A 17046-nucleotide genomic window follows, 5' to 3' on the forward strand; every position below is an offset into this window, starting at 1 on the left:
CAAGGCATAGGAAAAAAATGTGAGAGGACCCACGATGCCTGTAGGCAAATCATACCAGAAATGTCACTTTGGGACACATAAATGGCCCTTCCTCTTCCATCTATGTGGATCCAAATGAGTGTGACTGATGTGGCTCTCTGCTCACGGGGTGATGGAGATGAGCAGTGCCAGGCACACCACTCAGACAGGCATTCAAACACTGATTTATTTTTTAATGCCATCATGCTGTGTCCCACGTGAGTGTGCAGCACTCACAAACCTCAGTGGAATGGGCCACACTCATCTGAGTGAGCTGAGATCAGCTGAGGATCCCACCTGAGCAGTGGCAGAGCAAGGGAGGAACAGCCCCCAGCTGGCAGAACAGCACCAAGTTCCCCCTGAGAGGGACTGAGGAAATGTCTTGGCTGCTCCAGCAGCTCCCTAAAGATAAAAAGAGACTTAATCTCATCAGTGTCACCATGTTAAGCTACGTGTACGTATAAATATTACCTTTTCTTCTTTCACCTGGAATGCATAACACGTAAAAAGCATGCATGGTCACTCTGTCCAGACACTGGGGAAGCAGGAGCAGAGAGCTTTCCTCACACCAGTTCTGCTTCTTGGAAAAGAAGGAGCATCTGATGGGTGCTTCTGGGGTGCCTCTAAGGCAGAGGGCCACACAAAACCAGGCTCAGCTGGGGTGAAATAGCCAGGCTGGAGTGATGACAGAATATCCTGAGCAGGAAGGGACCCACAGGGATCACCCAGCCCAGCCCCTGGCCCTGCCCAGACCCCCCAACAACCCCAGCCTGGGCATCCCTGGCAGCGCTGTCCCAACGCTCCTGGAGCTCTGGCAGCCTCGGGGCCGGGACCATTCCCTGGGGAGCCTGGGCAGTGCCCAGCAGCCTCGGGGGGAAGAACCTTTCCCTGATCTCAGCCTGACCCTCCCTGACACAACTCCAGCCACTCCCTGGGCCACTCCCAGGGACAGAGACGGGAGCTGCCCTCGGCAGGAGCTGCAGCCCCTGGTCTGGGACTGGCTATACCCTGGTGACTGACACTCCTGTGGCAAACTGAGTCATGCACACACCTGGTGTCCCCTCAAGGGTGGACACAGCGTGTGTGGACATGTTTCCCTAGACCCTGCAAAGAGGTGTGTTCACCACCAGACCTGCGTCACCACAGGCCACAGCTGGGAGGACATAGCTGACACTCCCATGGACCTCAAATGCACCTTCACTTGGCAAGATTCTCAGTTGTTCTGTTGTTGCTTGAAGTGATCAAAATCCCCTTCCTTTACTGAACCCATCAATCAACTCAGAAAAGCCACTCCAAGGTACCTGGCTGAGATTGGACCTTGGTGGCTGGAAATAACATGACCCAACTGAGGCCACTGGTGAGGGAGATGAAACTCCTCCATGATTTCAGTGCTCAGCTGTCCAAAGATTTCTGTGCTCTGGTTTTAATTGAACAAACAGCTTTTACACATGTTCAGAATCATTATACAAGAACAACAGATTAGAAAATACCAAAACAGTGATGTAACTTGAGACCTGGGACAGACAGATCCAGGATTCCACCATGGAATTCCAACTGTATTTGATGCCATGAGGATTAAAGTCATGCTGAGAGGCTGCAAACAGCAAGATAACTCTTTCAAGAGAGACAAAGTGCATGAGAGGATAATCTACATGCATTTTAGTGATGCCTCCATGTATTCATGTAACCTTTAAGCATGAGGCAGACCACGTGAGAGAGGCAGTTTTCAAAGGCATGTGAAGCACAGTGCACTCCGTTAGTTCAGACAACTGCAGCTGCACCTTTAATAGCATTCCCAGCTTGGCTGATGGATAAAACCTCCCTGGAAGGTGTGGGTCACTGTAATGACTGTGCTTGCTCCCTGAAATAAGTGAAAATAGTTCTTATTTCAACACAGAAGAGAAACCCTGGCAGGTAAGTGCTCTAGGAAGGAAATTACTCTCTGTGCCCGCACCATCACCTGGTGCTGGCAGGGTTTGTTCTCCTTCACAGGGTTCTTTCTGAGGGCAGCTTCTGATATCCAAAAATTGATTCTCAAAGTCTTGAAGGCACTTGGTAATTGGAACTATAAATGAGCTTGTTTATTTGAAGATGTTTTGCCTTCTAAGTGCTCTAGCATTCTCCCTCTCCTTCCCAATTTTGAACATGGACCCTTCATGAAGAGCTACTGTTGGCCCACAGGAAGTAGGGTAAAGCCTCCTAGGAGTGGGAAATTCTTTCAATAATTAATGAGAAGTGGGACCTCTGCAGAGGTCAGCTTTTTCAGCAGCTGAACATCGCCCCTCCTGAGGGCATGATTAAGCCAGCAGAATTCCTTTCATTAATTCCTCCATACATGGATGTCCACCCTTGCTCTGTGTTCCTACTCAAACACACAGAGAAACAGCATCTTAATTTCACTGTCTGAATGACTATATCAGAACTAACAAAACCTGAAGGTTAATTTTAAAGCAGAAAATGAGCCCATTTACAGAATTTTCAAACATCAGAGAATTAAATATCCAAATCCCATTACAAGTCAATATAGATGGAGTTTCAGTCTTTTCAAAACCCTTCTATTTTTTTTTTAATATAAACCCACTGATTAAGTTAAAATTCTTTAAGAAAAGATTGCAAGAAACCATTATCCCTTACTGGAGAAGGGAAAAAAAAGAAGACAATATTAACCAGCAAGCATCCTCCAAATCCTGTGTACTCCCCCTACTCTGGCCTAGGCTCAGCACTGTCCCCTGCCTATCTACCCAGTAATGAAGAAAGATCATTCCTGTCTCACTCTACCTGTAAGCAATTCCTCTTGCATCTTTAAAAACCGTTAATGTAATCCCATATTTAAAGTCAATTTAGAGATGCTAGCATATATAAGCACGATATATCACATGGAATAACCATAGTAGCAACCTTTCAATTTCCATGGAAACCCTACTTGGAAAATAAGACACAAATCCTGGAGATACAAATCCCTTAAACCTGTATGAATTCACACTTGGAAGATGCAGTCTACAAACAAAAAAAGGGTAAAGCACCAAAACTGAAAAAGGTTTATCACGCAGAACTGTTGGTAATCCTGATGCACAGAACCCCTCACAGAGTCAGCCTGTAGAGCACCACTGACTGATCCCTCCCTGCACCCTTTGCTGCATCCTTCAGCATCCCTCCCTGCATCCCTGAGCATCCCTCACTACCCCTCCCTGCAGGGGTGCCATGCTAACAGCATCCCCCAAAACATCACCAGAGCAGTGATGGAAGTACCTTAGAGACTGACACCTTCCCACGTTAGGTTTTTAAAGTATTAAAAATATACCGAAGTTATCAACAACAAAATGAAAATTCACACTTTCCAGCAAGACCTTGTGGCCTGGGGTGGCAGTGCAGAAACGAGGTCTACATAGCTGTTATCATTAAAAAAAATCCAAACAAAACCAACCTGCAAAAAAAAGCACAGAAGACAAAAACAAAAACAAAACAAAAACCAAACAAAACCAAACAAACAAACAAAAAAACCCAATAAAATTGGCGGTAGTTAAGAGAAAGGCTCTGATCTCTTCCAGGTCATTCCCTCCCAGGGGAGAGTACAGGGCAAAACCTGAGGTCTTAGAAAAAAGCATTAAACCTTGAGTAGGACACAACATGTGGCAGCTGATTTATTGATTCTTTCCTCAAACCAGGCATTAAAAACTATTTCAAGGGTAACTTCCTATGGCTGTGAAGTGCCCTGACTGCAACATCACATTTACCTGCCTGACAGACTTACGTACTTTAAGACCTATCCGAGAAACCTGAAAAAAACCAAAACCTACCCAAAAAAATCCCAAACCAACCAAAAGAGAGGTGCCTATATCTTGGACGGTCTCTGTACATCTTGAGCAGAATCTGGTAACCTGTTCGTTTTCTCCTTTTTCTTCCTGTCACCTTTTAACTAATGCATGACGATTTTTGTCTTAATAATGTATTACCAATTTCTTCTGGATTGAGTCAATTAGTTTACTCTTAATTGCTAGTGCAATTACAAGAATTTCAGTAATTCTTCCACACATTTATCTGGTGTTTGACACACATCACATTAAATGAAGAATGGCACATCCAGCTGAGCTTCCAAAACTAATATAGACAAGGAGGAAAAAAAAAATTTCAATTCCCTGTGCTAGAATATGACTGGGCTACAAACGAAATGGCCTGAAAGCTCACAGAGTAACAAACACATTCTATGTCTGCTTGGCTTGAAGTCTGAAAGCAGAAGTGTTACCTTTGACCACACTACTTTATCAGAAAAGTTGTGAAAAATAGTTGGATTTTATTCTAATATACAGAAAAGTGAAGTGGAATCAGGGAAATACACTGGGGAACAGGTGGAACACAGATAAAAAAAACCAATTTGTTCTCTTTCAAGTGGGCACAAAACAAAACGTCTCTCCCAATGACTGTGTCACATTTCTTAGTATTTTCTGCAGAAATCATCCTTTTGCAATGGCAGTCTAGGAAAAGCAGAGGAAAGCAGATACTCAGCTTGAGAGTAACAGACTTACGTGTGTATGGTTAGAATTTAAGGAAGTGTGAACCCAAGTTCAGCTACAAAACCAGAGGAAGACTAAAATAATCCTCAAATGGTTAGTGATGCTGTAATGCTCCTTTTGTAACGTCAGCCAGATCCTGCGTCTCTGTGTCCCCACAAGAAATGCTCATCCCATCAAGCAGTCCTTTCAACACAGGGTAGAGGAAAAAAGTGAAGCATTTTGAATTCTCATCTCCAGTTACTTCTGGGAAGATGACACAAATGGTTGGCTCCGCACTGCACTGCACCAAGGTGTGATTTTCACTTGGCTTTGTCGTGACATAGTGGAAAGTAGGAACACAACACCTTTATAGGATGAAGCAATCCCAGGTGAGCAGTACCTCAGATTCTTGATTAAAAGTTACCTCTGGAGTGCACACTGGCATTACAGAACTAGAATTTCAGGAAATTCTAGCTCAGGTACCTGATTGCTGTGAAACTTATAACCATACATGATAATCCATCTCAAATAGCAGCAATAACACAAAACATTTACTAATTAAAGACATTATTATTAAAGAAAAGGGGGAAAAAACAGGGGAATAAACCATAACAATATTAGATTACAAAATACAGCGTTTCGACTCTACTGATATGTTTTACCAATTACTCATCAATGTCTCAAAATGAGACAGTGAAATCAACTGTCATTATTCATCCTTAAAAGGACATCAAGTGAGGAGAAAGTGTGTTTAAGACTGATAGTACAGGAAGGAGATTAAGCATAGAATATATACTGGCCAAAATTTTCAGTCTCTAATATTATGAATACATACAACAGAGCTTCCCAGCAGAAACTGTGACGATTTTCAGATGTGACAACATTAATTTTAGGAGAAACGTCATGTGGCCACCACCCAGCAGCACAAATTTGGCTGAGATGTCCATTCAGGGAGGTAAGTTAAATACCTGGATCTTAATCAAGACAGACACATTAAAATTCTTACCCTTTGAAGATTCAAAGATTACAAAACAAGTACTATAATTTACCAGAAAACTGGAATCACAACCTAGCAATGAACCTACTGTGCCTTTAAAATGAAAAAGGGAAACTTCAGGTATAAATTCTCAAGTTCTAAATGAAAAATTAAATTATACTTTGATACACACACTCCCTGCCACAGTAGCATTTCCATAAACATACAGCAAGTTTTGAGAGATTACCTGGTAAAAATTCCATCCACAACACCAATTGTGGCCTCCTCCGCAGGAACAAAAGAGCCAATCTGTGCCATGGCTGTGATCAGGGCCACCTGCTTGATGTAGGAGCTCTTCCCTCCCATGTTGGGCCCAGTAATTATCATGACCCTTTCACCATCTCCCTGGAAACACAAAACAGTGGTGAAATACATGGCCCTGCACATGGTGCCTCTACCAGAAAGTCTGGTGTGTGCTTAGAAGGATGCAGGACAAGTCTGCAGGATTAAATGTTCTATTAAACTCTTTCCTTCATTCTTGGAGTTCATCACATTTGCTTTTCCAGATATTATCAAGTCCCAGATGCACCAAAATCAACTTTGATTACTCTTGAGCAAAATGGACACAGTGAGGGGGAACCTTCCTGTCCTCCATCAAGGACCCAAGAAAGAATTGAAGAATTTGGTCCCCAGCACAGGAAGCAGTGAGGGGTGCTGAGGGATGCAGGGCTGGATGCAGCCAGGCCAGGGGAGGCACCAGGATGAGCAGAGGGATGGAGCAGCTCTGCTGGGAGGAAAGGCTGCCAGAGCTGGGCTTGTTCAGCCTGCAGAGGAGAAGCCCTGGGGTCACCTCACTGGGGCCTTGCAGGGCCTGAAGGAGCTGCAGGAAACCTGGAGAGAGACAATTGCCAAGGGCTGGAGGGACAGGACACAGGGAATGGCTTCCCAGTGCCAGAGGGCAGGGCTGGATGGGATCTTGGGCAGGAATTGTTCCCTGGCAGGGTGGGCAGGCCCTGGCACAGGGTGCCCAGAGCAGCTGGGGCTGCCCCTGGATCCCTGGAGTGTCCAAGGCCAGGCTGGACATTGGGGCTGGGAGCAGCCTGGGACAGTGGGAGGTGTCCCTGCCCATGGCAGGGGTGGAATGGGATGGGATTTAAGGTTCCTTCCAACCCAAACCCTTCTGTGCAATTTCTTTGGAGAAAGGGAGAAAGTCATGAGCTTCCAGCACAGCCTGCACTGCCTGAATCTGGCTGTGATCTGGATTCCTCTCCAGTTTGAGTTCTCATTGTCAAATGCTAAGATCTGGTAGGCAAAGACCTGACATAGATTTTACACTCATAACTGCCTGGCTTGGTATGACATAAGGACATTCAGAGTGGCTACAAGGCATCAAGGCATTCCTGAGTCTGGCAATACTTGACTGCAACACAGCTACTGTGAGCAGACCCAATCTCCATCAGTGTCTGTCACCATTAAAACCAGACGCAAGAAAATGAAATCAGATGCAAGAACTCATCTCAGCTGTAAGACTCCCCATGGTACTGCTATGTGTCTGCAGCTCCAGAATTAAATTGTCCTCTTCTAGTGCAAGACAATTGCTGATACAAAATTAAAACTTGTCAGCAAACCTATAAAGCTTTCTCACAGCCTGAATCGAGACTAAGAGCTTAAGTTATGCAAGGACATCACACAGCTAGATGTCTCCAGAGGGTGCATCTGATGAAATGCACCAATGATGATCTAAACAGAAGGCAGCACTCTCCACTGCCCCACAGGAGGGGCAAGGGAGACAGGACAGGCTGTGCACAATGGACATTAGTCACACTACTTGAGGAACTTGGCACTGATAAGGCACTGTGGTAACAACAACCACAAAATCTCCATGCAGCAACTCTGAAAATCTTCACAAATTTGGGGTTCAGATTGGGCTTTCGTTCTGTTTATAGGGACACACCCAAAACACAGACAGGACTGTCACTGATGTTATAATTCAGGTAACAGAGATGATGCAAGACCTCAGTATTTATTATATGTAAAAAGCTGACCAGCTTTTGAAAAGAAACCTCATCCGTACAGAAGTGGCAATAAAGTCAAAATACAGAAAATGCCATTTCTGGGAATAAAGGATGGATGTAATCAAGTGTGCGTGACTATATGAGAACAAAATTCGTAACACTGAGTTCACAAGTTCATCTGTTAGAATCCACGGATTTTTTGCGTGTGTTTGGTGCCTGTCCAGGCTCCCTGCAGCCATGCTGTGGGACTCATGGCAGCTCATGGCAACTCATGGCAACCAATGTTCTGGTTTTCAGGAAGAACATCTGCTGCAACATCAGACCAGAAAATGCCTCTGTCCTTACAGGTGATGCAGCCAAAAGGCAACATCTTATTGGAATTCACAGCTGAAGTAAAAAGTTCTGAAACAACCCACAAATGTTTGGGGAGGAGAGGGGCAATGGAAAAATAAGCTGTTTATTTCAGGGCACTGAAAAAAACCTTTTCCTCAAGTTAGGTATTTGACAACACTTCAGCTGAAGACGTGACAGGAGATGTATTTTCCTGCTGATCCAAACACATCACTTGAACACGGGAGACGCTTTAATAAACTGGTTCCCACCCACCTCTCTCAAGAAAGAGAGAACTCAAACAACTGTAGAAGCAAAAGTGATTGTGCCGTGATCACTTGGTTTTGTAATATTCAGTGTTTAGAAAGCCAGCATAAGAATGGCACTAAAAGCGGAAAAGTGCATGATGATTCCTGAATGAAACGCTGAATTTCTTTGGAAGTGCCATCTGTCACTTGTTTGGAGTTGACAAATAATTTTGAAAACATTCTCTGATGTATTACAAAATATCTGTATCATTGTTCAGTATAGAATAGCACTTAAAAATGTTCCCCAAGAAATACATACAAATTTGAATGCTGTTTTTGCAGCAAATGTCTGGCAGTGTTTCACACCTTTCCTGTATTTACGGTATAAAGAGGCAGAGACACCTCAGAGATAAGTTGTGAGCATATCTTTTATATTCATTAAGAACAGATATTTAATATTTATAAAAATATATGGAGAGATAAATATTTAACGAATAACTTCAAACAGGCATGTCATTTAAAAGACACATTTTAGTTTATCAGGAAAAGAAGGCTGTATGACACTAATATTTCCAGAAAGAAACTGCATGGTAGAGAATACATTAAAAAATTACAAGCAATCTTAGAATTAATCTGAAAAACCAAACCTGTGATATGTATTTGCATATTAAAAATTCCAAAACTTAAGAGTTTCGACAAAATGCAGACTCCCCGTGATGACACTGTTAAAAAACCTGTAATTATTCATTTGTTTTTTGAAAATAACCATTTGAAACACACATTTTCCTAATTTTGAGACTACCTTGCCTTTCTTTATGCCTTAAGACTGAACAAGGTTGTGAAAAGAGCATGTGGCTGCAAGGTACCAGCAAAGGGACAGAACAGATGTGGTGACATCTAGCAACACCTCTCTGAAATGCAGCCCAGCAGGCAGTTGTGTGACTAAATCACCTGTTTCAACTCACTGGCCCAGAAGCTCGTCCCAGCCTCTTTGCCTTGAATCATTTTGAAGCTCAATCAGTTTCTTGGTACTTACTGAAAGGCTGGTGGTGTTTGGAACATATTGATCCTGTTCTCCCAGCAGAACATCGATCACAGGGTGCCTCCCATTTTTTATGATTATTTCACGCCGATTATCTTGCACAGTTGGTCTGCAAAAAAGGAAAGGTATTCATTTCGGTGTTCTTTGTAACTGATTGTGTAGAACTACTGTAACTAAGGCCTGCAGGAGGGTCACCTATGATGTAGGTTTCTGTGGAAAAAGTACAAAATATAAAAATTAATTACTGCCATCAACTATTTCTGAAGACTGAGAAAAAGAGAATTCTGGAATAAAGCCACAGAATTTTATGACTGGAAATTAACTAACACTTTGGGTGGACTTTAAAGGGAAGATGTGGAGAGTAAGATTTTCCTCAGGTTGAAGAATGATAGTGCAATTTAAATGGAAAATGGAAATCAAATAAATGGCGTCCTATAAAGACAAAGCACTGGGGAAAGAGGACAAACTGATAATGGTGGGGGGTTTAGCACGAACATATTTCCAACAGTTGTATAGCCGAGATGAAACCAATATATAGACAGTCTTAGGCCTTGCACCATCTCTTCAACAGCATTCCTTAAACTTAAATTCACTTTAAGTCTGCAGAGTAGACACTCAAACATCAGATGTTGTTCTCTGGACTGCCCACACCATCACCTTTACACCTCCACTCGCTGCCTGAGAGCCCTGATGCTGTGAATTGTCTGTGCAAAGGAAGAGCCTCCCAGCACACTGCAAGAGGGGCTCATCTCTCCAACACCTCTGCTCCTGACCTGACTCATTTACCTGCCTCAGGCAGGGCCATGACAAACAATTCTCACAAGCCAAAAAATATTCCTCCAAAATACTTAATATTGAAGTCCAGTCTTCCCTTCAGCAGCCCTCCAAAATAATTAATTATTGACACCTTCCCTGCAGCTGAGTTTTCCCTGAGAAGTCTCCTTCCTTCTAGTTTATAAGCTCTAAGCCACTCTAAAAAATTCAGTGTATTATTTAAATTCTGCACAGCAAATTAATCAGATTTCAGTTTGTTTTCTCATCTGAGTATACAGAAATAAGTGAGCAATTATTTTCAAAGAGATTTTGATAGAGGCATACAAGATCCCAAGAATCCAGGAGTGATCAATATTATCTTTAATGATGTATCAAAGCAGAAGTATTTGCAAGTGGATTTCTCTTCATGCCCCTCTCAGTGGATGGGTCTTGGGCAGAGGCAGCAGGTCACTCATCAGCTCTCACACCTGAGCCCAGGTGAGGCATCACCACTGCTCTGCATTAATATTTACCTGTTAATTACCTGAGATACACCCTTGAAACATACCTCAGATACCTCAGACACCTCAGACTCTTAAGTATTAGAAAGATATCATAAGCTCAGACCTTGCTGAGAATAAAAAATAATTGCTTTTTTAAAAAAGACAGAAAAAAAGCCCACACAAAGTCCAGCATTTATTTACATATAATTAAGACATCATCTACTAGACTCAGGTCAAACAGCAAACACAAAGATATCAAATTTGAACTGCAATGTTTACAGACTTGCATTCAGTCCAGAAGTGATGCTCTGCAAAATCAGATTAGGTTGAAACTACGGTAAACAATTTTAGTAGTGCTTTTTATCATGGTACACATATTAAAACCTAATTTATTTTAAATACGCTCTTATAATTCCGTATAAAATCCTACATAAAAACTAAAAATTAAAAATTGATTACCTGCAGTAGTCTCCTTGTTTGGCCACCTGGGCCAATGAGAACAGGCAGTCCACAGTTGCTAGGTGACAAATGGCTTTAGACACAGGGTGATAATGCTCACTGAAATGGCTGCATCAAAACAGGGAGAAGTTACACAAAAACAGGGAAAGAAGTAATTCTGTGCAGATACAAAAAGATTGTCAAAATGCACCCCATGCAAGATCTTCACAGGGCTCCTGTGCTCTTTAAATCATTCTGAATCCAAATCTTCCAGCAGGTTATGAGATACAACATGAGGACCTTAATCAAGGTGGACTTCACCTCCCATTCTAACAATGAATTATTTTTTAAGCACAGAAAATCAGGAAAAATTAAATTCATTTGATAGCTTGTAAAGGGTCAGCAGTTGATCCCTGCTGCCTAAACGAGGTGTACAAAAATGCCACAATTTATCAGAATTGATATAGAATCTCAGCAGCAGAATCCCAACTGCTGATTCAACCTCAACCATATGTTACAGTCAAAAAAGAACCAAACTAAGAGCATCTGAGCACAGGAGTTGTCTACAATTTCAACCAAGTATGGTATCTGCAACAGAAAATTCAAGAATTCATTTTCAGTTTATGGTGCTGCTTCCCCAGTGCAATAATGATGTTACCAGGAGAACCGAGTTTTCAGCAGAGTTCATTCTCCTAGTCCTCTGGAATTTGTCTTTTCCTCTCCCCTAGTCTCAAAGCTACAACATTGAATATAAAACCAGCAGGGGGGCAAAATTTAATAAACAAAGACATCAGTGAATGGAGAGGTGGGAAAGAAGAGCACTTTCCTACACACAGGTCTTCCCTTTCTGTCTGCTGCTCTCCTACAACTCTGCTGAGCACAGCCAGGTGAACATGGAGAGAACTACTTTTATAGTTCTGCAAAGGAAACACAACTGGGGAAGTGTGAATTGGAATGTTTTCCCAGTTTCTACTCAGTTTTCAGAATTTCTGGGTTGCTAATGGGAAGCAAATCCAGTGAGACAACTTGAGCAGGGACTTGATAAGTTTTTGCAAACTATCACTGCATGACAAGAGGAACAATTTCAGTGGTTCTGTAATTCATGGAAGTGAAAAATAACAGATAACCAGGCACCTGAAAAATTAAAGACATTCTGAGAAGTTCAGGACCTATTTTTGAAGTCCCATTTTAAAGATCCTTTGCCTAAATAGGCAAATAACCCCACTGAAAACTCTGATCTCAGACAAACAGATGTGCCAGATGTGAGGGACAATAAAACTACCAATACTTTCTATCAAACTCTCATAGTCAGGATAGCATATATAAAATATATGCTAATATAAAAAATAATACAACTACTACATAATATTAATAAATAATATACTAAAACCAATAAAACCAACTAGATTCAGTTTCACTCAGAGTTAATTGTACTTTCAGATTCTTAATGCTGTGATACTATTTTTCAAACTTTGGGAGACACCTTATATACTTTAAAGTATTATTTTCATCAGAATTTTCAAATGTAGAGACATGACTGCTGGTCTCAGGACGCGGGCTCAAAGGTCTTGCCCTCAAATGCTTTACAATGAAGAACAACCTTTTAATTGACTACTTGTGAGGACAATGTAACTATGAACTGTTGTGCTTATAAGATAAGCATTCTTCTGTTCCTATAGCGGGGTGGAACAGAGTGGTGAAAGCTGACTCTGGTGCACTCACTCCAAGAAGCGCAGCCACTCAGCGCTGCAGCCAAGGACGAGCTGCTCCCGGAGCTGGTTCAGGAGTCTGTAATTTTCTGTAATGAAAGGCGAGTGGAAGCGGCTGACAGCTTTTGTGCTGCAACGGAGAGAAAGGACTGATTGGAAATCAAGGTTACCAGGCAATCAGCTACACCATCTACATGCAAAATTGGAGTAATTTCCTTAATCTCTGTAAGCCTTGACAATGGATGCTCTAAAACAAAAAAAAAGCTCTTCCATTGTGATACCAAACCCTATAGATTCCAGTGGCCTCTACTGTGAAAAAAGTGGTATCAGAAGGCTTTGAAATGCTGTGCACAGTGTGGCATTATCACCTGAGCTTACGTATTTCACAAAACTGCTCAGCCATAACTGCCCAAGTGAATGACTTTGCTGTGATGGGTTGATATACAATGAACTAGACAAAACCAGATTCACTTTAAAGAGGAAAACTTCATGATAAGCCTGAAATAAACATGGAAAATACAGATGGTCTTGCTAGTTTCCACTTGAGGCACTTGCTATTTACTCATGTATTTTCATTAAGGACTCCATTTGGCATATCCAGGCATTCTTTTACAGAATCCAGACTAGCTGTAATTTGTTCACCAAGTTAATTCTGTCTGATCTGTGCACTTTTGAGTATTAAAAGAAGTTTAATTAAAAGAGAATTGAGTGTTAATTCTTGCATAAGTGAATTGAGCATCACTTCAGAGTTGGTGAGAGATGTCTGTGCTCACACATTACACACTGGGGCTTGTGGAGAATTCAGCATTTACATGGACATTGTAACTTTCAGGTATTCAACCCATTCAAATCATAAATCAAACCACTGAAAAGAAAAAAAGCCAACTACATCATTGAGTCCATCTCTGTTTCATCTGCTGGAAAATTATCCAGAATCAAGCTTACATTACACCAAGTCCCAAGGCAAGAAAAGCTTGCCTGTATGAGTAAGCAAAATGGTATTTTAAATGCACTGAATTTACCGAGGTGTATGAGCAGATGTTAGCACAGCTACTTTGACCTTTCTGAATAAAACAAAAACAATCAAAACTGTATGAAGGATCTGCACGTGCAAGCTACAGGCACAACTGAATCAAGGCCATAGTTCTGACACCAGGACATGCACCTTGAAAGATGGGGTGAGTAATTCTGTGCTCTGAGGATGTACTGTGTAAAAACAAATGTTGTAAGAAATCAATTTTCCTCAGTTTTGTTTGGGTTGTTTTGCTTTTAAGCAATAAATTTATTACTTGGTTGGGTTTTCAGCTAAAAAAAACCCCAACAAACCTAAACACATGGGAGATGAAAATGTGCATGTAATCAATTGTAATACCAAAATACCTCTTGATTTTTCTTCTCTATTAGAACAAACTTCAAAGACATTTTACATACCTACTAACCATAACCCAGTCAGATGGCACAGATGATTTATGGGAATTCTTGACTTCTATCAAAAACTAAAATAACAGAAATGTAACGTTACACATGATGGGAAGTCAAAGGAAGAGCAGAGAATCAGAATCGTCATTTATCAAACTGCAAGCCTCAGAGGAAAAACCATATTGAGCCTGAAGAGAAAGAGCAGACCAGAAGGGAATGTTCTTTTCTCCCCCAAAAAAGCTGGGGTTATGACATACATAACCCCTCTGCACCTACACAACTTTGCTTCAGGTTCAAATGAACGCAGGTCAGAAAAGGAGGCACAGGGAAAAGCAGCAGCAGTGTCAAGATGCTCAGTGCAGTGAAATTTACGTGACGTGTTTATTGCGGTATTTTATATGATTCATGTCAGTTATCTTTGTAACAATAGCCTGAGGTCCTGGATGTCAGAGAGTGGAGGCATTCTCACGTCACAGAATTCAGCTGGAAAACGAATTTCCTGCACAGATTAGGTTAACACAGAACCTGACCACATTTATGGAAAGCCACAAGACCCATCCATGTCTGACAAAACTTTTCCATTGTGGTTAATAAGATTTAGATAAAAACTTCCAGAGGAGCCAGCAACCACCCCCAAGAACAAACAAGGATAACAGTCCTAACACACAAATACAGCAAGGACAGAGGGCACTGGTTCTTAATTCACCCAAAACATTTCCAAGATATTTCTCTGTTGTGAAGGAGCATTTGAATTTTACATCTATCAGGGTGATACAAGAACGTAAGGAGAATATACCATACAGATCTAAAGAAGAAAGAGCTCAAACCAAATAAATTCCTGTTCCAGTCCTGTGTTCTACTCCTCCCATACAATTAAGTTTCCATTATTTCCATTCCTCTGGCATCTTTCTTTTCCTCACTGACCATCTTCTCTGACCCCTCTCTGCTGCCTCTTTTGGTGTCTGTGAAACACCCACACCAGATGTCATTAAATAAGAGCTATCCCCAACCTCTGCAGCTCCTTTCATCAAGGCACCAGACACATCTCTGTCTGCAAAGGCTTCTGAGCCGTGCCCTGCAACAAAGGCCTCCTCTCTGAAATGTGTGCAGTGACTGCTGGCTCCAAAACCACTTTTCAGTCCTTCCTCGGATGCTCTCCTCCCTTTGATGAGTTCCTCTCTTTTTCTTTACTTCACACAGATGGCAGCTATTAACCCAGCTTCCCTGAGAGAAACCTTGCAAATCCTGCTCTTCCCTGCCTCAGATAAACACTCTTTTCACTCTTCCCTTGGATTTCAGCTTCTGTGCTGACAGCCAACCCGACTCTGGGGCTGTGTGTTTCCTGTTCTCAGCTTCACCCTCAGCAAGAACATCCACTTCAGGTCTTTATGAAAGGCTGCTGTCTCTAATTCATCCCTTCCATCATTTTCAGCAGTGCCTATTTGCTCCCTCCTGTGTCTCTTGGATCTTTCTCAGCTTCCTAAGTGCCCCACGGCTGATTCCAGCCCCTTCCCTCCCTGTCCTCACCCACTCCTCTCTTCTACTCACAACTCTCATTCTGTTTCCTAAGTCCTTTCTTTCCCCAATTTTCTGCAGAGTTTTTCCCAGCTTCCTACTCTCAGTTCCAGAGGAGAACGCTGAGCAGTCCTACCTCACTGTTCCTTTCAGTTCCCCCACAAACGTGGCAGGGTCTGTTGTCTCTGTTTTTCACCACTGAACTTCTCAGCTCGCTGGATCATGTCCTGCCCACACGTGTACTGCATCCATCAACAAAAGTTCCAGTCCAGAACACCATTTCCAAGAATTGGAAGTAAAACAACACTTACATTCTTTAATACTGTTCCCTCTTCTCTCCCATCTTTCAAATTACAGTCTGACTCAGTACTCAGAAATCCTTTCACCATTCTTCAAATTAACCAAATGCTGTGCTTCCTGGTTCTCTGAGAGCATTCCAGCACTTAATAGCCATACAATTAACCTTGCAAGTACGTGAGTGTTTTTACGAAGACAGAAAAGCAAAGCATTACTGAACCAAATTCAACTGCACTGATGTGTTTCTATTATTTAAGTCACTAAAGTGATTGACTTAACAAATAAAGGAGTCACACAAATAAAGGTAAAAAAGCTGTTCTTCAAAGTTGTACAAAAGATTATAGTCAAATGCCCTCATGAAGCACCATGCTCAGTGAATAGAGTTCCAGCTAGGTCCCGCTTTTAAGCTATTTTCTAGGCAAGGATGGGTACAGTCATACATAATAAACCCCACAGTACCTCTTGACCCGAAACGGTAACATACTCTGCAGAAGGGTTCTTAATCTGTTTACGAATATCCAGCAGATGCAATTGGATTTTAGAAAGCACATCCTGGATCTCCTCCTTTTTCTTTCGGATGACAGGGAAATCTGTGAGGTCCTTGAACAACTGTGTTTTATCTCCAGTCCTATCCATAAAAAATGTAAGATAAAATAACAGTAAAAACAGAGAGATATTCCCCAATTCTACTGTCTGCATCCTTATTTTAATTTATTTTCATTTGTTTTAACATTAGCTTAATTCCCGTCTAAACACAGATTTTCGGGTGCTTGGTCACAGCACAGCCCAGTTACTGAAATGTGTAGCCACCACATAAACAGAGAGGCACTTTGTATCCAGAGCCCACCAGCTGCTGGCAACACCTTAATTGCAGTTAAATGTGAAACTTTAGCTAACTTCTGCATAACGTGAACACAGATTTTTGACACATTTAGAATTTGGCCAAAATCGGACACATTTTTGTAAGGATTGCACAGAAAAAATCCCCCCCCCAAGGTCCTCATCAAAGCAGAATGCCATCAGTACTTTCCCAGAGCAGCTTCCTTCTTTTGTCCAGAAAAGATTAACCAGAGTACTTTTAAGTACATGCAAAACAATGCCCTTTTCTAGTTTCAGTGCCAGAAAAAATGACAGAACTGTTTTGGCAGCATCAGGACTGAAACCTGAAAGAAGCAATGCCACTGAAATGGTTAAAACTGAGAAGCTGAACTAGCAATTAAAAATGTGGCTGTCAACAAACATAACAAAAATTTAACTTACCCTACTAAGTACCAGGCAAACAATAAAAAGCAG

General features: G+C 41.8%; 1 protein-coding gene across 1 annotated transcript in view; it reads right to left on the bottom strand.

The window, feature by feature from the left end:
- Positions 1–17046, bottom strand: part of MSH3 (mutS homolog 3) — a gene marked incomplete at its 5' end in the record, with an annotated part of 85480 nt that overhangs the window by 11983 nt on the left and 56451 nt on the right. The window contains 6 exons of the mRNA XM_042023041.1: positions 5732–5889; positions 9114–9228; positions 10835–10942; positions 12536–12652; positions 13954–14018; positions 16213–16381. Coding sequence (XP_041878975.1) covers positions 5732–5889; positions 9114–9228; positions 10835–10942; positions 12536–12652; positions 13954–14018; positions 16213–16381 — 732 coding nt within the window. The remainder of the gene's footprint in view (positions 1–5731; positions 5890–9113; positions 9229–10834; positions 10943–12535; positions 12653–13953; positions 14019–16212; positions 16382–17046) is intronic.

Source organism: Corvus kubaryi, unplaced genomic scaffold (genome assembly GCF_017639235.1).
Source record: "Corvus kubaryi isolate FWS band 111438036 unplaced genomic scaffold, C.kubaryi_AGA036_p1.0 37236, whole genome shotgun sequence".
Lineage (NCBI taxonomy): Eukaryota > Metazoa > Chordata > Aves > Passeriformes > Corvidae > Corvus > Corvus kubaryi.